Below are 19,419 nucleotides of genomic sequence, written 5' to 3'. Positions count from 1 at the left end.
TCAAACCTGTGAAAGTCAAACAAGCAAGAATTTAAATAACAATTCAAGACAACAATAGATCCAAGTCACAAAGCAATTAACATGATTAATTGCCAAATTAGTGGTTAAAGAAAATAAGCACAATAGAAGTTGACAGAGCAGAGATACCACTTTTAGCTGGAGTAGTCAAAGAAGCTTCACAGTAATATGACTGCCCTCTAAGAATGAGTTAGATCTGGTCAAACTGGGGAAGTAAAAATATTTCCCTGCAATTACCCTTAAATAGGGGTAAAGTCAAGGCGACAGCTGCTCCACTATATTGAAAGCTCCACAAAGAAATAGATCTTGGATCCCATATGCCCAGCAGCACACCCGCGGGCACAAAGAAAGTTCCTAGTAGCTATTTTATAAACAGTGCAGGTGAGCAAGTAGAGCTGGAGAGGACAAGCACATGTCCAAGGTCATGTCAAATTCAACACAAATTAATTGAATGTTCTGGGCTGTTTCCTATTCCAACTGTGGAAATGCTATAGTAATTTTCACATTAATAAATGTTATAAGAAAGCTTCAGGGACCAGGCCAATTTATATATAATTTCTTTACATTTAACATACAAAACTATTTTATAAAAATAAGTTCGATACTAAACACTTTTAATTAGTTCAATAAAATTACTCCTATAACCTTTTTAGTCACCATTTTCATTCCCTGACCCAAAATATGTCCTGAGTGGATGCATTCCTACTGCCTGCTTTCTGGTGGCTTAATATTTTGTATCATATAGTATCCATCTAAATCCCAATCTTAAATCTTGCTCCTTCCCTAATACTTTAAGAAGGGAAGGCCAGGAGAGTATTTATCTTGGCATGCTCCACTAATTCAAATTATCAAAAAAATAAACTAGCAGAGTTTTTATCTCTTTTTCATATTGGCTTTCATTATATTTGCTTTATTTATGTTGGTATTCTCACAGGGTCTCACACTTACTAGGTGCTCAATACATGCTTTCCTTGTTAAAAATAATTTTCAGTTTACGTGAAGAATACAAAGACAGGATACCAAAAAGACAAATGGAAAGCTGGTAGGGGTTGTGGCAGGATGGAGGCAGAGGGAGAAGGGAAAAATTACCAAGAAACAGTAGACAAGTGAAGTGCAGTGGAAACAGATGACAGCTGGAGATAAAGGTGCAGGATGAGAGAAGGAATAGAAGCATGGAGAAGAAAGGAGAGGGAGAATTATTAGATTCTGAAGTATCATTAAAGGATTCCTTTTCCTGTTGGTGACGGGGTTTCTAAACATGGGGGGGAAATTGTTTTTAAATTCTTGATTCTTCCATTTAAGTGATTATAAAATTATTCTGCATCTGTTAGATATATATGAGCATATCTGGAACAATAGGGACTGGAGATAAGTGTGTCAGACATTTTGGTTGTTAGGTCTCAGAGGACTTTTTGTTAGATTGCTGCTTGAGATACTATTATGTTATACATTATGAATTTTACATTCTTTGGCAAGTTAAGTAATCTATCTCTTTCTTGGTTTCCTCATCTACAAAAATCGGAATAATAATCATATTCCAGGGTTTATTTCATGAAATGCACAAATGTGTTTATTCATTTCTATTATATTTCATATTTTTAACGCAAATTGGGAATCACTAAAATTACTTCATAACATACCAAAGGGTCACAACCTACCAATACACAGCATTATCTAATACAGTCTCAGGGAATCTAGTTTCCAGAAAAAATGAAGATAACAGTAATTGACTCCCCACTGGTCAAAACCATCTCTTTAATTGTCAGTATTACACCTTAAGAAGCATGGAGTCCAACTGGATCACATTCAGAAGAAGCCAATGAAGATGGTGGAAAGACACAAATAACTTGGCACAACAAATAACATAGCTACTGTTAGCTGTAGAAGAGAAAAATACAAAACATGATGGCTATCTTTAATGATTTGAAGTGCTGTCACATGGAGGATTGATTAAGCTCGCTCTAGGCTGTGCCAAGAGGTAGATTTGACATGAAAAAAGGGTTTCAGGTCAACATAAGAAAGTACTTTCTTAACAGTGTCCAGACCCAGTGAGCAGACCTGAGATTCCGGAGTTCCCCTGTGACCAGAGATACTCGGGCACAGCCAGGACAGTGACTTGGCAGAGAAACAAAACAGAGGTCGATACATCACCTGGTGGTCATTAGAGTTTAATGACTTCCAATCTTGAAATTCTATAATTCTAAACTAGATTGAAACAATATTATGCTACAATAAGACTTCTAAAGCCAACACCAGTTCTTCATTAACTTTTTAAAAAGAAGTGAATTCTACCATGAACTACATAAAACAAACTTGAAATGGCAATGATAATATTTTTTTTTAAAGATTTTTTTTTTAATTTTTTATTTATTTATACAAGCACTGGGTACAGTCAGAAGTGAGGGAGGGTGAGAGAGTTCACCAGAGCCAGAGCGGGGAGCAGAGCAGGCAGAAGGACCGAAGTACACTGCTGAGGGGAGCAGCGGGCGACAGGAGAGATCTGCGCACCATGCGGGACCCTCCTCTAGTGGCCGGGGAGCAGCTGGGGATCGAACCGGCTCTGCAGAGGCTGCAGGCAGCTTCGCAACCCAGTGCTCAACCGCTGCGCCACGGGGGAGGCCCGGCAATGATAATATTTTAACAAAAACAATGTAACAAAAATTAACTTAACATGCCTAGCACAGTCATCAAAAAACTTTACCAGTTACAATTAGAGAAAACTGAAATGCCACCCAAGTTACTGGCATGGTGTTAAAATGTCCATCAACTTAGAAAATACAAATCCATTTATAGCTTTAACAAGCAAATAGCAAAAATTGTTTGCTCTTTTAAAAGTGCAGGAAAAAAGATTATTTCCGAAGACTGTATTGTAAACACTCTCCTAAACCAAGTAATGCTATGCTAAGTTCTTACTGACCCAACCAACTGAAAATTTTAGTAGTTCTGAGAGTTTTCATTCCTATAACCTTCTAGCATATTTGTTTAAAAAGGAAAAAAAAAGTTTTTCAGATTATACAAAGTATAGTTAGGAATTACTTATTGCTAATGTATTATTGTATCTGAGACTGAACTTTAAAAAGGCTAACTCGGGGGCCTCCCTGGTGGCACAAGGGGTTAAGACCCAACCTTATGAAGCTGACCGCAGCCACTGCAGCAGAGTTCGATCCCCTGACAGGGAGCTACGCACATGGCGCAGCAGACCTCTCCTGACTCGCCCTCCACTCTCCTCAACAGTGTATCTCAGTAAATCAGCCTGTTCTGCTCCCCACTCTGTCTCTGGTGAATCGTCTCACCCCCACCCCTGCACCTCTAGCCTAAACCCCAGTTCTTCGATAAAGAATAAATAAAATCGGGCCTCCCCGGTGGCGCAGCGGTTGAGCGCTGGGTTGCAAAGCTGCCCGCGGCCTCTGCGGCGCTGGTTCAATCCCCGGCTGCTCCCTGGCCACTGGAGGAGGGTCCCACATGGCGCGCAGACCTCTCCTGCCGCCCGCTGCTCCCCTCAGCAGTGTACTTCGGTCCTTCTTCCTGCTCTGCTCCCTGCTCTGGCTCTGGTGAATTCTCTCACCCTCCCGTGTTCTGACTGTACCCAGTGCATGTATAAACAAAAAACAAACAAACAAACAAACAAATAAATAAAACAAAAACATGCGTCTATAAAAAAAAAAAAAGTAAAATGCCATTTAAAAAAAAAAAAGAATAAATAAAATCTTTAAAAAAAAAATTACCTGACTCTCCTGAGTCTACAACACTAATTCATTTACATCTAAATGTGGCTCAATCATATTCTTGGATTAGTTCCTTATAAGAACATAGTAAGTAATCTGGTGATCTGGTTTGGAAGGATCAACCAATCCTGCAACATGACTGCTGACATAATTCATGGCAGTCAGTTAGCATTTTTTAGAAAATCTAAAGGTGACACAGTTGGTTTAATTCCAGTCCTCTACACCTAAAGCAGTGGCCTACTGCCTCCTGAACTCATGCTTACAGACCTGTTACCTCCACAGTTCTGCCAATCTATGTAAACTCTCAATTCTCCATTTGAAGTGTTTACATGACCAGAATCCTCTTCTGACTTGCACGTTCTTTTATTTCTGATACAAATACAGAGAGTGATGGGCATAATAAATATATTTATAAAAACCTGCCAATAACATTTCCTAAAGATATTTTTATAACACAAGAATATGATGAGTACTATCCTTAGGATAAATAACTAAATACACAGTGCTGTGCTGCAAGAAATTATTCCACAAGATCAATAATTACATATTTTTAGTTAAGAATTGCAATGTCATTCAAGTTTCCAACTCTTCAGTAACTTGAATGGAAATTCAAAAAAAAAAAATGAAAGAGAATTTAAATCAAAGAATCAATCAGTGACAGACTTGATAAAATAACTACATGTATTTAACTTCTGCCCCAGTTCCAACTATGAAATTGTATTCCCTCCCACATCTTTATTTGTAGACATGTATAAACTCTTGTCAAATTATCTATTGCATTGAGACCTAGCCCATTTGTAGTAATTTATTGCCTAGAAAACATTGCTATTTTAGACAGCTTTTTCTAAATGACTTCTAATACTGAGCTACTCCTAGTATTTTTTTAGTCACGCTCACCTACCAACTTTCTATCTGAATTCTAGCCAGCAATTGGGTTCTTTTAAAGTGTCCGTACCTAAAGATGCTTAATAAATGCAGATGACTGAGACACCCATTCCATGTTTACTATATTAATAAGTGGTTCCTATCTTTTTCTGGTCAGTAAGTACTTTCTTAAAAAAAAAAAAAAAAATCTGTTAAAGACCTGGGATTCAGTTCCGTTGGTCACCACTGATCAGCTGATGTCCCCAATCTCCCTGTTCACCTTGCCTTCCCCACTGCACCAACAAACACTATTAATTTATTCCTTTCCAAGTATTCTTTTGATATCTATGCTAAGCTGACAGTAAAGTCCTCAAGTATTTTTTAAAAATTTAAAGGGAATATTATGAAAAACATTCTTTCAGACTTACTGAGTGAAATCTGAAGGAGAATACAGAATAAAAAGTCTATTCGCAAATGCTAAATTTATTTACTGCTCATGTCTTTATAGAAATTTATGTACTTAATAGACATTGTCTATTTAGAGCTCTAAATCCACTATAGGTCTTGGTCAGTGTCCACTATCTTATTAGAGTAAAATCAGTTTTATGTTCATTCCAGGAATGTTACTGGAAGTCCTATTACCTCTACAATACAAACTATAAACTCACAAAGAATCCTGGTGATAACAAACCTACACTGGGAAGAGCACAAATGGCAAAGCTGCTTTCATTTGAATTTCATTCTCCTCCCGTCCATTTCTTCTGTCTTCTAGAGCAGTGCCCAGCTCTTCCCCTGATACCAAAACATATTTCCCTTTTGCTGTCTTATCCCAGTGGACTACTACAGCAATAACTCGTATAAGCCATAGTCACTATTTTTATTTTACAAATTACAAGTACAAGAGTAAAAATGTTTCCATGTAAAACAATTCTAATAATAAAGCAATGAAAGCACAACTACCCCTTCACTGTTCATATCACCGCTTTCTCTGCATTAACCATTAGACTACACTTGTCTTGTTTAAGGGTGTGCAGCTTCCAGATCTTTCTCAGTACTTTTATATCTACATATATGTACCCATACAGAAGACTTTGTTACACAAATATACCTATAATACCTGTTATTCTGCAGATTGACTTTACCTACTTGCCATTCAGTTCTGATCGATACTGCTCAGAGGAAGGGAGCCGCAACAAGTAACCAGTCTTTTGCTTCCCTGAACCCCTTTAAGGATGTTTTTTTCACCCCTTTAAGGATGTTTTTTTCACCTCTTTAAGGATGGTTTTTTCACCCTATACCAGTCAGGGTATAGACTTGAACTCAGAATCATGAAATCCATTTTCAGAGCCCTATCTTTATACTCAGCACACTTCTACTCTGTGCCAGGTTCTATGCTACAGCATAGAGGATACAGCTGTGATGCCAGATGAGGCCCCTGCCTTCCACTAGGAGACAAGAAAACAAACAAGCAAACAAATACATACATCAAAGCTTGAAATTGACAAGATGACAGATCCTGGGATGAAGAATAACAGCAGAGTTCCCCTTTAGTTAGAATGGTCAAGGCAACCCTGACTAAGACACCTAGCTTTCTTTAATCTGTTACTTTAGGGATTATTATAAGGATTAAATGTGATAATATCTGCCAAAGTATTTACATCGCAATGATAGCATAATTAATGATAACAGCTATTATTACATACCTCTTCTGAATATAGAGTTATTTGAGTCAACCAATATCAGCATGGTCTATCACTAATATGGCAATAACAATGAATAGCATTTTTTAATTAATTAATTTATTTACACAAGCACTAGGTACAGTCAGAAGCGCGGGAGGGCGAGAGAATTCACCAAAGCCAGAGCAGGGAACAGAACAGGCAGACTGACGAAATACACTACTGAGGGGAGCAGCGGGCGCAGCAGGAGAGGTCTGTAGCGCCATGTGGGACCCTTGCCAGTGGCCGGGGATCGAACCGGTGCTGCAGAGGCTGCGGGCAGCACCGCAGCCCAGCGCTTAACCGCTGGGCCACCAGGGGAGGCCCCAACAATGAATAGCATTTTATGGGTCACTAATTTCAATTAAAAGGCTATGCTCTGGGTAGAGGCATATGCATCAATAAATGGCTCTCCTCTCTCTCTAAAAGAGTGCTAATGATAGGCCTAACTTGATTTCAGCCTCATTTCTCCAGCCTTTAAAGAGAAGCAGCACACAGGGCCATCCTGGTGGCACAGGGATTAAAGTCTCAGTGCTATCAAGCTATCACCAGCCACTGCAGCCAGGAAGCTGACCCACATGGCACAGCAGACCTCTCTTGTCTCACCCACTGGTCCCCTCAGCAGTGTCTTTCAGTAGATCCACCTGTTCTGCTTTCCACTCTATCTCTGGTGAATCCGCTCACCCCCTGTACCTCTGGCCTATACCCCATTTCTTCTATGCATAAATAAACAAAATAAATCATTAAAAAAAAAATAAAGGGAAGACGCACACAAAGACAGTACTAAGAAATGGGCAAGTAAACAAGTGATTTCAGCTTCTCAGAGATAAGTTAACCAAAAAACACCTAAGAAAGACCCTTTTTATTATATAATCAATACTTCTCTGGATACCACATGAGTCAAGATCCATATCTACAATAAAAGAACTTAAAAATAAGGCTGCTGAATTAAAATCAAACAAATTTCGGGAAAAGTATAAGGGTGATGGAATCAGGCACTATCTCAAATACTAGTACTGCCACATAATAGCTGAGGGCCTTCCCTTTGACCTCTCCAGACTGTTTCCTCGTCTGTAACAAGAGGATGGTAATGTCTGCACCTCAAGTGAAATGGTTGTTTTTATTTTATAAGCAGAATTCCACTAAAGTCACTAGTACACAGGCCAAACTATCTATAGTTGTTGGTTCCCTTTATTCTTCCAGACTGCAATTCCTTCAATACTACACCAAACAGTATGTACTCAGATATATTTACACTATAAAGAGTAAAATGCATTAAGAACACAAAGCTATATACTTGCAACAGGCTGAAAAGGTAAAAAGCCTCTTTGAATTTTAAGAACCTCAGTTGTTTGTAAAACTATCAGGGTGACTGTCCCTATTTATTCTGGTTTGAATCTTGGAGTGGACTCCTCTAACAAAAACTATTTTTTCATAAGAATTTATAGCCCTATCAGCATCTCAACAATATATATGAAGAAACAGAAAGAGAATCCTAAAATTCATATGGAAACTAGAGGAGCCCCAACTAGCAAAAACGATTTTGAAAAAGAAGTACAAAGTTGGAGGGTTCACATTTCCAATTTCAAAACTTACTATAAAGTTATGGTAATCAAAAGTATGGTAATGAAATAAAGACAGATATATAGACCAACTTAATATAACAGAATCAGAAATAAACCCTCATAATATATGGTCAAATTATTTTCAACAAGGATGCCAAGAACCACTTGGTAGGGAAGACTGTCTTTTCAACAAATAGTGTTGATAAACCTGGATATCCACATGCAAACACATGAAGTTTATTTTACTTAGTCCGCAAAAGTGAATTTAAAATCAATCAAGGATCTAAATGTAAGACCTAAAATGATAAAACTCTTAGAAGAAAACAGGACCAAAGTGTCACACCACTAGATTTGACCATGATTTTTTGAATATGACACAATGGACAGGCAACAAAAGAAAAAATATAAGTTGAACTTCATCAAAAGTAAAAACCTTCATGCATCAAAGAATACTATCAACAGAGTAAAAAGGCAACCCAATTTAAAAATGAGCACAGATATGCAAAGAGACCATAAGCACATGAAAAGATGCTCAATATTACTTCTCATTAGAGTAATATAAATCAAAACCATAATGAGATATTACTTGGCATCCCTTAAAGTGACTATCATCAAAAGAACAAATAAATATGAAGAAAGAAGGTAACAAGTATAGGTCAGGACATGGAGATATTGGAACTCTTGTGCATTACCATGGGGAATGTAAAATACTACAGCCACTATCAAAAATGATAGGGCAATTTCTGGAAAAATTAAACTGGAATTACCATATGATCCAGCAATTCCACTTCTGGTCATAAACCAAAAAAAAAATAAAGGCAGGGACTCAAACAGGTATTTGTATACCCATGCTCGTATCAGCATTAGTCACAAAAACAAAAAGTAGAAGCAGCCAAGTATCCAATGATGGATGAATTGATAAGCAAAAAGTGGGATAAACATACAATGAAATATTCAGCCTTAAAAAGGACTGATATGTGCTACAACATGAATAAATCTTTAAGGTATTATGCTAAGAAAAATAAGGCAATTACACAAGATTAAGTAGTGCATAATTTTACTTACATAAATTCAAAGGCAAAAAATAAAATGGTGGTTGCCAGAGGCTGGGGAGGAAGGGAAGATGAGGAGTTATTGTTTGATGTATATGGAGTCTCTCTTTCCCAAGATTAAAAAAGCTCTGGATCTAGAAGGTGGTGACAGTTGCACAACAAAGTAAATGTCCCTAATACCCCTCAACATACTTAAGAACGACTGAAATGGTAAGTTTATGTTTTATTTATTTTACCACATTACAAAAAAGGATGTACCAAGCTCCAAATTGAACTTACATGCTGATAGTTTACTGAACCACACAAGTTTTTAAATAACTCTTTTTAAATGAAAATAACTTAAGAGTCTTACTAGAAATAACTTGTTAATACTTAGAATTTAGTTCTTATAGAAAAATATCTTAAAAGCATATAGATGAATTGTTCTGAGGGCATTATTATACCTACTTAATATTGGAACATCAAAATGGTCTCCTCAATTTCCACATGATTCAAGATCTCTTATCAATAAGTTGACAAAAACAAAGATTGAGATGAAAACCTTTTTCAGAAAACAAAAAGGATACATTTTTCAAAAAGCCAAGAAAAGCAAGGTCAGTGGGAAAACAGCTTTCATAATATGCCATTAGGGAGATAACCAAATTACTCAGGAAGTGTGGCCCTGGAAAAGAAGATTACAAAATTATTTCTCAAGAACGTGACACCAAAATGCAAGATCATTCAAGCAACATGGAAGCTAAAAGGGGGACTATTCCCCATGTCATAAGGAGTCCTTTGACATATACAGGACTGCACAGGGATAGTTCCTTTGCAGCCCTAAAATATATGTACTTGCCTGCTGGGGGGAGAGGGTGGTAAACTGGGGAAGGAGACAATGGATAGTGAAAGAGAGATGTGGCCTTTCGGGGGAGAACGACGTAGTGTAGACACATGTTGATTCGCAGCAATGCACACCCGAGACATGATATTATAATGCAAAGCCACTTTGATTTTTTAAAAAATGTGAAAAAAAAGAAAATTTAACAGGGGAGGGAAGAGCACAAGGGACTATGGTGACGGTTCACAGGTGATGTGGTGGTGGGAGACATATGGGGACAACACCTGAGGGAGAAATCAAATAATAGGGTACAAAAATGAACAACAGTGCAAGAAAAATGAAAAGTTTAATAAAAAAATAAATTAAATAAAAATTTATGCAAATAATCTAATCATGGGGAAAATATCAAATACAAATATAGGACTTGATAAGTCCTCTTCAAAGTTATCAAAGGTTATGAAAAATTAGCAAAGACTAGGAAACTGATATAGAGCAAAGGTTACCAAGGAAATACATACACTAAAACATTCTACACTGTATTGGCTCCTTAGAGAGGAAAAAATACTTAAATTAATGAATTAAAGTTTCAATACTAAAAACAAACCAAAAAAATGCAGTGAAAGAGCCTCACTAATCTTCCAATCTTTTTTTTTTTTTAAAGATTTATTTATACAAGAGCCAGGGTACAGCCAAGATGCGCGGGAGGGTGAGAGGATTCACCAGAGACAGAGCAGGGAACAGAACAGGCAAACTGATGAAATACACTGCTGAGGGGAGCAGCGGGCGAGACAGGAGAGGTCTGCTCGCCATGTGCATTGCTCCGAGGCCGGTGGGGATAGAACCGGCACTGCAGAGGCTGTGGACAGCTTCACAGCGCTGTGCTCAACCGCCTGCGCCACCAGGGAGGCCCACTAATCTTCCAATCTTAAAAGGATTTGCAAATTTCACAAATAAGAACAGCAGTATTTTCTTTTTTGCTTCCTTGAACAATGCAAGTAGAGTTAGCAATAGAATAAATGAATCTTCTACGTCTTTCCTTCACACAGTATATTGCTGACTTTCTTGCACTTTCCCCCACCCCCAACATCCTGAAGTCACCCTTAAATGAAGTCACTGCAGGACATGAAAAGCCCAAGATTCACAGCCACTTAAAACTCCCGGCCTAGATTTAGTCTAACAATAACTACACCAGACTTTGTGGGAAGATGGTGGAATTCCAACCAAAATTCCCACGGTGGGTGATTTCAGAGTTCACTGGGTCAAGGCCAATAAGTGTACTCTAACACTTTTACCCAGAATCCTAAGTACAAAGTATAAAGTGTCAGTGCTTGAAATGTCAGAATACCCATCAATTGTTTAATTAATATTATTTATATTACCATCTTATATTATAATAATCAGAAGATGGCTAGACAGGCAGCAACTATCCAGGTTAAAGACTAAGTGGAAAAAAGAGCATGGACTGGGGCATGAGAAACAGGGAATCTGTGTTTCTTATGGTTCAAAAAATCCAAGGAGTAATTCCTGGAGACAACCTGGATTCCAGAATGGGCTCAAAATATCAAAACCATACATTGCTCACTGGGCTTCTAGGTGCTCTGGTCCCTAGATAAGCACCCCGAGCTAAGCCTTCATCAAAATTCTGTACTGTAACATGTACAACCCCACCAACTCACTACCCACACCAGCTCCCCACCCTCCAACAGAGCCCCCTACAGCAGTCTACAAGACGTCTGAAGAGGCCTTGGCAGGCGGCTTTCTTCAGACCTGTCAGAAGAACCACATGTCTCTGCTTAATACAACTAATGTTCAATCACCAATATATTCTTACATATAAATATGACATCAATATTTTATATCTATCAAAAGTCTTAAATTTTCCAACTCATTGGCCCAATAATTTTAATTTTGCTGACACACAGCAAAGGAAAGAGATAATGCAAAGTATAGAAAAAATGGATTTTTAAATAATAATTAATATTCAGAAATAAGGGAAGATATTGCATCCATTAAACTTGGAGGTCAAGATTACAGATCAAGGCTTCCAAATTTGAGGGGGCTAACTAACACTTACAATCTAGACCTCTATACCTTATGGATCAAGTGTAAAAGCAAAATATAATCTTTTTCAGATTTTCAGGGGTTCAAAATCTGAAGCTCCTTTTCTTGCTTGCTTAGGTCACTACTGGAAATGCATGCCCCAGCAAAGCATGAGGGTAAATCAAGAAAGGAAGAGACAAGAGTCAACACAGGAAAGAAGAAAGGTGAAGACCAGCAATGACAGCAGCATGGCAGACCTAGAGAACATTCAATCCAGAATGAAGCAAATCCTCCATCAACCTTCCCCCACCTCATTAGCTGGTATGACCATCGGCACTCTTTCGAATTAAGAAAAAGGAATTCTCTTCTGGGTTTTTTTGTTGTTTTTTTTTTGTTGTTGTTGTAGTTGTTTTTTTTTGTAGTTGAGATAAGTTACAACGCTCTTTTGGGCCCAAGATTACATTTTCTTGCCATGCCTGCCAAGTGTCCAGTCACCAACCACCAATTAATCAGCACCTTCTATCCTCCCCCTTAACCACCACCCCTCCCACTCCACCCTGCCATCCTTACCCTCAGATAACCACCATTCTGTTATCAAAGTATAAAGGTTTGCTTGGGGTTTTTTTCTTTATGTTCCATGTTTTTGCAAATGGCAAGAGCTCATTTTTTTAATAGCTGGATAGTATTTTACTGTGCATACATCCATCCTTCAATTGTTAGTCACTTAGGTAGTTTCCATATCTTAGCCATTATGAATAGTGCTGCAACGAACACAGGGGTGCAAATGTCTTTTCCAGTTAGTGTTTTTGTATCATTTGGATAAATACCCAGGATCATATGAATCATATGGGAGTTCTATTTTTAATTTCCTGAAATACTGTTTTCCACTGATGCTGCACCAATTTACATCCCCACGAAGAATGGACTACATTTCCTTTTTCTCCACATTGTTACCAACATTAATTATTTCGTAGTTTTTGGATAATACCCATTCTAACCAGCACGAGGTAAAATCTTGCTGTGTTTTTGACTTGCATTAGGAGGAAAGCACTCATGACTCCCTCTCAAACCTCAAATTCAACATGGTCAGGATTTTAGCATCTGAACAGCTTACTAATCTAGTCACTTCTTTCTGTCTCCAGTGCCACCACCAATCTCTAGACTCCATCATCTCTCACCTGCTCTACTTCAATAGACTAGCTAGCTCGTCTACCTTATCCTGTACAACCCCTTTTTCATATCACAACGATTTTATTTCAATATAAACAAGTTTGTGATACTCCACTTAAAATCCTTTTAAAGCTGCTCATTCCACCCAGAATAAAACCCAAACTTCTAAATACAGCCCAATGGGTGGTATTATCTAAACAACTGGCCCCTAACTATCTTTAGAATCTCATCTCATTTCGCTCCTCACACTTTCTCTACATTCCAACCACAGTGGCCTTGCAGATCCTTGAAGATGTGAATCTTTCTTCTGCCCTTGCACATGGTGTTCCCTTTTTTACATCACACTGAATTATTCTCATCTCTCATGAACTTAAATGTCATTTCCTGAGAGCGTTCTGAACCATCAATTCTCAATTCACCCTTGCCAAGTCAGTTTCTCTTCCTTTGCTTTTCTCCGTGATTTAAAAGGAGGGGGTTTGGTAACTGAATTATGCTATGTCCCAACAGAACAGTACACAACTATTTAAATGAGGTTTTAAATAAGTATTCAGAACATATAGTTCAGCAAGACAATTTTTAAGAATTAGAAAAAGATGAATGAAGAAAGTTGTTAATAGTTAAGATAGTACGGACCTGACACAAGGACTATGCGGCTGATGGACCAGGACAGAAAACCTACAAACAGACCCATGTGTGATATAAACTTAACATTATGGCAGAACAGCATCGCAGAGCTATAACAAAGAATGGACTTTACATAAATAATGCTAGGACAATATCCATCTGAGAAAGAAAGAAAGAAAACTCCTTTCTTTCTCACAACATCACAATAAGAAAATCCCTTTCTCACAACATATTTATAGAAAAAATAAATTTCTATTTAAATAATAAAGGAAAATGAGGAAGATATACACCTTCAGTATAGCACAGGATTTCTTATAGCTCTCCTTTTCTCTCTCTTACATACACATCTAAATCTAAAATGGAAAATATTTATGAATTTGACATCATTAAAATTAAAACTTCCAGATATCATTAGCACTAAATAAGAATATAAGCCACAGACTGAATATAGTATGTAACTGCCAAAATATTAGTACCCAAAACACAAAAAGAAAGTTTTCAAATCTATACAAAAATACAAGCAATCCACTTAAAAGACAAGCAAAGGATACTACCAAAAGAAGAAATGTGAATTGCCCAAAGTATGTAAAGATTCTTTATCATATCAGTAATCAGAGTAATAGAAATTAAAATTGGAATGAAACATTACTTCACACTCACCAAGCAGGTAAAAATTTCATCTGACAATAAAAAGTACTGTTGATGCCATAGACTAATGGGAGCCCTTATTCACTTCTAGAAATATCTAATAAATAGAAGGTGCATATACCTTAAGAGTCATCAATTCTATTCCTAGGACTACATCTTGAAAAGGTAGCTGTTTCGATCATCACACATACTTTACACTGTGACGGCGTACACACACACTTCCTTATTTAACTGAAATGAAAATTCACAAAACAGTACTTATTCTTACTATGTGTGACACATTCTGATAGTTTCCATCCTATTCTCATTCATTTTAAATGGTAGGGTGACTCACTCAATTGCTTTTGCAACCACTAGTGGGTAAACACACCCCTTTCAAAAAACTCTGCCCAGAAAATATTCTCCTGTATCTTCTTGTGCAAAGGTAGGAGAATGTCCATATGACACTTCTGACAAAATAAACACTATAAAAGTCAATCAGTAGGATTATAAATAAAAAGTTTGGGGCATATTTATACAATGGAATACGATAAAGCAGTGCAAATGAAAGAACTAAAATGGTATCAATAGGGAAATCTCATAAACAGAAAACTAAGCAAGTCAAGCAAGTTGCAGAAGAATACATACATTACATCATTTATATAAGCTTTTTAAACATGCAAAATAATACTATATATTGTTTAGAGATAGATTTATACATAATGAATATATAAAGTAAAAGATATGAAGAGGAGAAAGGGAAAGATTAGAGAAGAATACAGAAAAGAAAGCAAAATGGAAAATCCAAATGAACAGCCAGACACTAGAATGGTTCAAAGTTCCCAACTTCAAAATTAAACTATTGCCTTCCAGGACAGCAGTGTCCTTCCAGGCACAAAGCTGGTAACAAAGGCTCAGCCTGCTAGAGGCAGTTAGAGAGACTAAGGCAACCAAACTGAGATCAGTCTTCAAAGCTTACAGCACACTCATTTTTCAAAACTGTTCTATTTAGTAATCAGGACATGGATTATCTATTTTTAACTAAGTAATGAAATTCAGAACATGGACAAAAAATGCAACAGGTAGTTGTAGGCGGATGAGATGTCACAGCAGATGCCCCAAACACAGCCGTGTGCCAGTAAGGTTGAGTCACTGTGATATGCTGAAAAAATATTAAGTTCAGCTGCCACAGGTTGCAGTGAGCCCTCTCTGCTTTCCTCTGTGTTATATTTGCTAGGCATCATTCCAGAATGCTGAACACTTAGACATCATCAAGAATTAAAAAAATCACTGAAAATGACAAAATATGGCATCTTACAAATAGCACATGCTTGTGATCAAATTAACACAGGGCACAAAGCTAATAAACATTTGAAGAGCTCATGGAATGATTCCTTACAGTTAATAACTTAGCCTCTCCAGGTCTCAAAATATATTTCACCTAAAAGAGTAAAGCCAATACTGTTAATACACTCCACTGTGACTTAAAAAACATCAACTCATCTGCCAGGAAATGTCATATAAAAAGGTTACACGTAACAGAATTCAAGCAATAAGCCACCAGCATAATAAACATGCTCCCAAGTCACAAATCCATATCATTCTAACCCCTAAACCAAGCAACTTCCCTAGAATGATGACTTTACTGAGATATAATTCACATACCATAACAGTCACTCTTGCAAGTTTATAATTCAGTCATTTTTAGCATATTTACAGAGTTGAAATAACTATCACCACTAATTTTAGAACATTTTCTTCACCCAAAAAAGAAACCCAATACCCACTGGTTAAATTGAAGAATATATCGGATCTTTGATAAAACATTCATTCATTCAATCCCTGTTTACTATACTACATATGAAAGGTGCCACAATAGACCTTAGGAGACATAAAAATTAAACAAGAACCCTGTCTTTAACATACTGATAGGCCAGCAATCAGTTTAGAAAAACACATTGTCTTAGATTTGGTGGAAACTAGGTGCCATAAGAGAAATAAAGATGAACTGTTGGTTTTTTTTTTTTTTTTTTAAAAAGGCTTATTTTGAATAGCTTCCTGCCTACCCCCACTATGAGACAGATCTAGACTACAGACACTTAGACCTCTTCTCTTCAAGGGCAAGTAGTCATATATAATAACAAGACTGGCTCTTGTGAGCTCTAAAAATCAGTGTCTTCTTTTATGCCTTCCATGTGCCATGTGTTCTATATGGTATGCCCCTTTGAGTTAACAGAAATCGCTAACGTAGCTCCCAGTTCTCATCACTGTGAGTACTGCTGACCTAAAAGAAAGGAAAATGCAAAAAAGTGACACACCAGAAAGAAGCCATTTTTTTTCCCTACTCTGCCTCTGTTTTGCTGTCTAAACTCTAAGGAATCCACACTTGCATTGATGGGAGGATTGAAGAAGGAATTACTAATGAGTTTCTGAGCAACTTTCATGAATCTTTCAGACACGTACTACATAGAAAGGTCTCAACAGTGCTCTAGATTAAAAAGGCTTTTCACATCATTTTATGGGTAGCAATTTTGTTAATGTAGGTGGAGGTATTTTTATTCCTTTTATATATCTAAAGAAAATACTTTCCATAAGTAGTAAATGTTATTAAATGCCATTTCAAATATTTTTCATAGAGTAAGAACAGACAGGTCTAGTGGATTCATTTCAAATTTATCATCAGATCCACTACCTGCACTTAAAAACTCAACTAAGCATTCAGGAATCTGGGAGCACCAAAGAGGGAGTCTGCAGAATAGTCAAATGACTATTCTGATGAGCCGCTGCTCTCTCAGGATGATGTTGATAAAATGGGTAAGAAATTCAAGTTTAAGTCATATCACATAAACCAGTTCCCATCACATCTTCAGAACCTCTGAAAAGAATGTCTGTGACATACTGAAGAAGAAAGATTCATACTATGTCCTATCCATTCAGGCCAGTAAACATCCCTGGCTCATGGGTTTAATGATGACTTTACTGAGATATAATTCACATACCATAACAGTCACTCTTGCAAGTTTATAATTCAGTCATTTTTAGCATATTTACAGAGTTGAAATAACTATCACCACTAATTTTAGAACATTTTCTTCACCCAAAAAAGAAACCCAATACCCACTGGTTAAATTGAAGAATATATCGGATCTTTGATAAAACATTCTATTTCAAGGACGTGTCCAACAAACCTAATCTTCTTTATCTTACTACTAAAGAAAGTATACCTGAGTCTTCAAGTTAGTCAAAAAAAATAGCAAGATTTATAGCGGAGAAAGGCAAAAGAGCTTTAAAAGGAAAGCTAAAAAAAGAATTACGAATGCAACATTTCTAGTAAGAAAGTGTTTTCTAATGCTCAGTGAAATAAAGTCAGAAGGAAAAAAAAGAATCGGATGGTTTCACTTATAGGAGGAATATAGGGGAACCAAATAAGGCATTAGGGGAAAAAACAATAACAATAAAAAACATAACAAAACAAAAATAAACAAACACTATAAATCTGAGACATTCTGCAGGGGTGGGGGAGAGAGAGGGATCAAAATGAGGGAGGGAAGAGCACAGGGGATTATGGTGATGGTACACAGGTAAACTGGTGATGGAAATTCTATGGGGACCACACCTGAAAAAAGAAAGCAAACATTATAAAAAAATGAACAATGATATAAAATATATATAAATTAAAAAAAGAAAGGAAAGTTCTTTTAAGAAAATAGCAGTTACATGTCAAAAGGATACAAATCAACTTGACCGAGCTCCCTATAACAAAAGCTAAGACAACTGAGCAACAAAATGAAAATAGTATTTGGATTATAACCCATAGAATAAAATACCTAAAAACTCATACCAACATAAATAAATAATTGAGGGAGATAAATAAGTAAAGGGTCCCTTACAGTAGAATTCAAATTAATAAATGTGGAAGGAATGAGAGAAACTGAAAGTCACTCTTAGACAATCACCAAAGTAATAGTAGTATAGTAAGAACCATGAATGAATGTAAATTAGTAGGAAAAAAGTATGATGAGAAGTAAAGTATCTCCACAAACTCACAGCATCACCCACAAAACACTTACTTTTTTGTAATTTCTAACTTTTTGCACTTTTTTGTAATTGGAATGGGAAGGTCAATTCACTGTACAGTGGAGAAACTTGGGAGACACAATTTTAACCAAGTGGTCAAAGCTAATATACCAGTAACAAGATATATGATGTCATATATTCCTGAGAAAGGCGTAACACCACTTAGTAGTATTCGTAGGGGGAAAAGATGTTCCTCCCTCTGATTTAAATAGGAAAACATTAGACAAATCCATATTAAGTGACATTTTACAAAATAACTAACCAGTGCTTTTTTGAAGTGTCAAAATCACAAAAGACAAAGACAGACAGAAACTTTCACAAGTTGAAAAGACTGAGAAGTCATGACAATTAAATGCAATTTGTACCTTACATTGGATTCTGGACCAAAAAAGACATTAGAGAGAAAACTGGTAAAATTCAAGTAAGACTTATAGAGCAATTAACAATATTATAGCAACTTTAATTGCTGTAATAGTTTTCTAACTATCCTGTAAGTCTAAATATATTTCAAAATAAAAAGTTGGGTTTTTTAACATAACATTTCTAGGTGTGATATCTTACCATTTTAACCCCACTCTAAAAAATGACTCATCTGGCTAACGAGTATAATTCTCCTATTTGGCTTTATTGTCAAATGATGTCAGATTCAGAATTTCAAAACCTACATCTCGTAGACTGGATAGCATGGGACATAACAAGAACACAAGTATGAATGAAAAACGCACTTGGTAAATTAAAATGGCACACTGTAAATGAAGAGATATGTCCCCCAAAAGACCCAAATATTCTGATCATAAAGCAATGGCCCAGGATACAAATAAAACAGACTGAAACAAAATGTCAAGAACTGAGCAAAATCGACTGAATCAGCGTGTGAGAATTCCTGACTAGATTCCTGCGATGTTCAATTTTTGAGAGTCTGGGGGAGAAGGTTTATTAGTAGGCATGGATTGGATTGTTCTGGTACGTTTGTTAAATTAGTTCTGGTACATACCCAGATTTCAAGTCAGTTATCCTCAAACAGTTTGTAGCATCCAGTCCCACTTTTCCATTGCGAACCACACTAGATATGAATGGGGAGAGCATTGGAGAAATTCGGTTCAAGGCCACTTCTGGCGACAT

At 36.8% G+C, this 19,419-nt stretch overlaps 1 protein-coding gene across 3 annotated transcripts in view; it reads right to left on the bottom strand.

Annotated features, from left to right (window-relative positions):
* BABAM2 (BRISC and BRCA1 A complex member 2) overlaps window positions 1–19,419 on the bottom strand; it is a gene marked incomplete at both ends in the record, with an annotated part of 352,443 nt that extends 333,024 nt beyond the window's left edge. For all 3 annotated transcript variants that reach the window (XM_084235977.1, XM_084235976.1, XM_084235978.1), the window contains one exon: window positions 19,292–19,419. In XM_084235977.1, the coding sequence (XP_084092103.1) occupies window positions 19,292–19,419 (128 nt within the window). The remainder of the gene's footprint in view (window positions 1–19,291) is intronic.

This window comes from Talpa europaea, assembly GCF_964194135.1.
Source record: "Talpa europaea genome assembly, chromosome: 6".
Classification (NCBI taxonomy): domain Eukaryota; kingdom Metazoa; phylum Chordata; class Mammalia; order Eulipotyphla; family Talpidae; genus Talpa; species Talpa europaea.
Note: the sequence above shows the minus strand (reverse complement) of the source record. Positions and strands in the feature narration are given on the sequence as shown.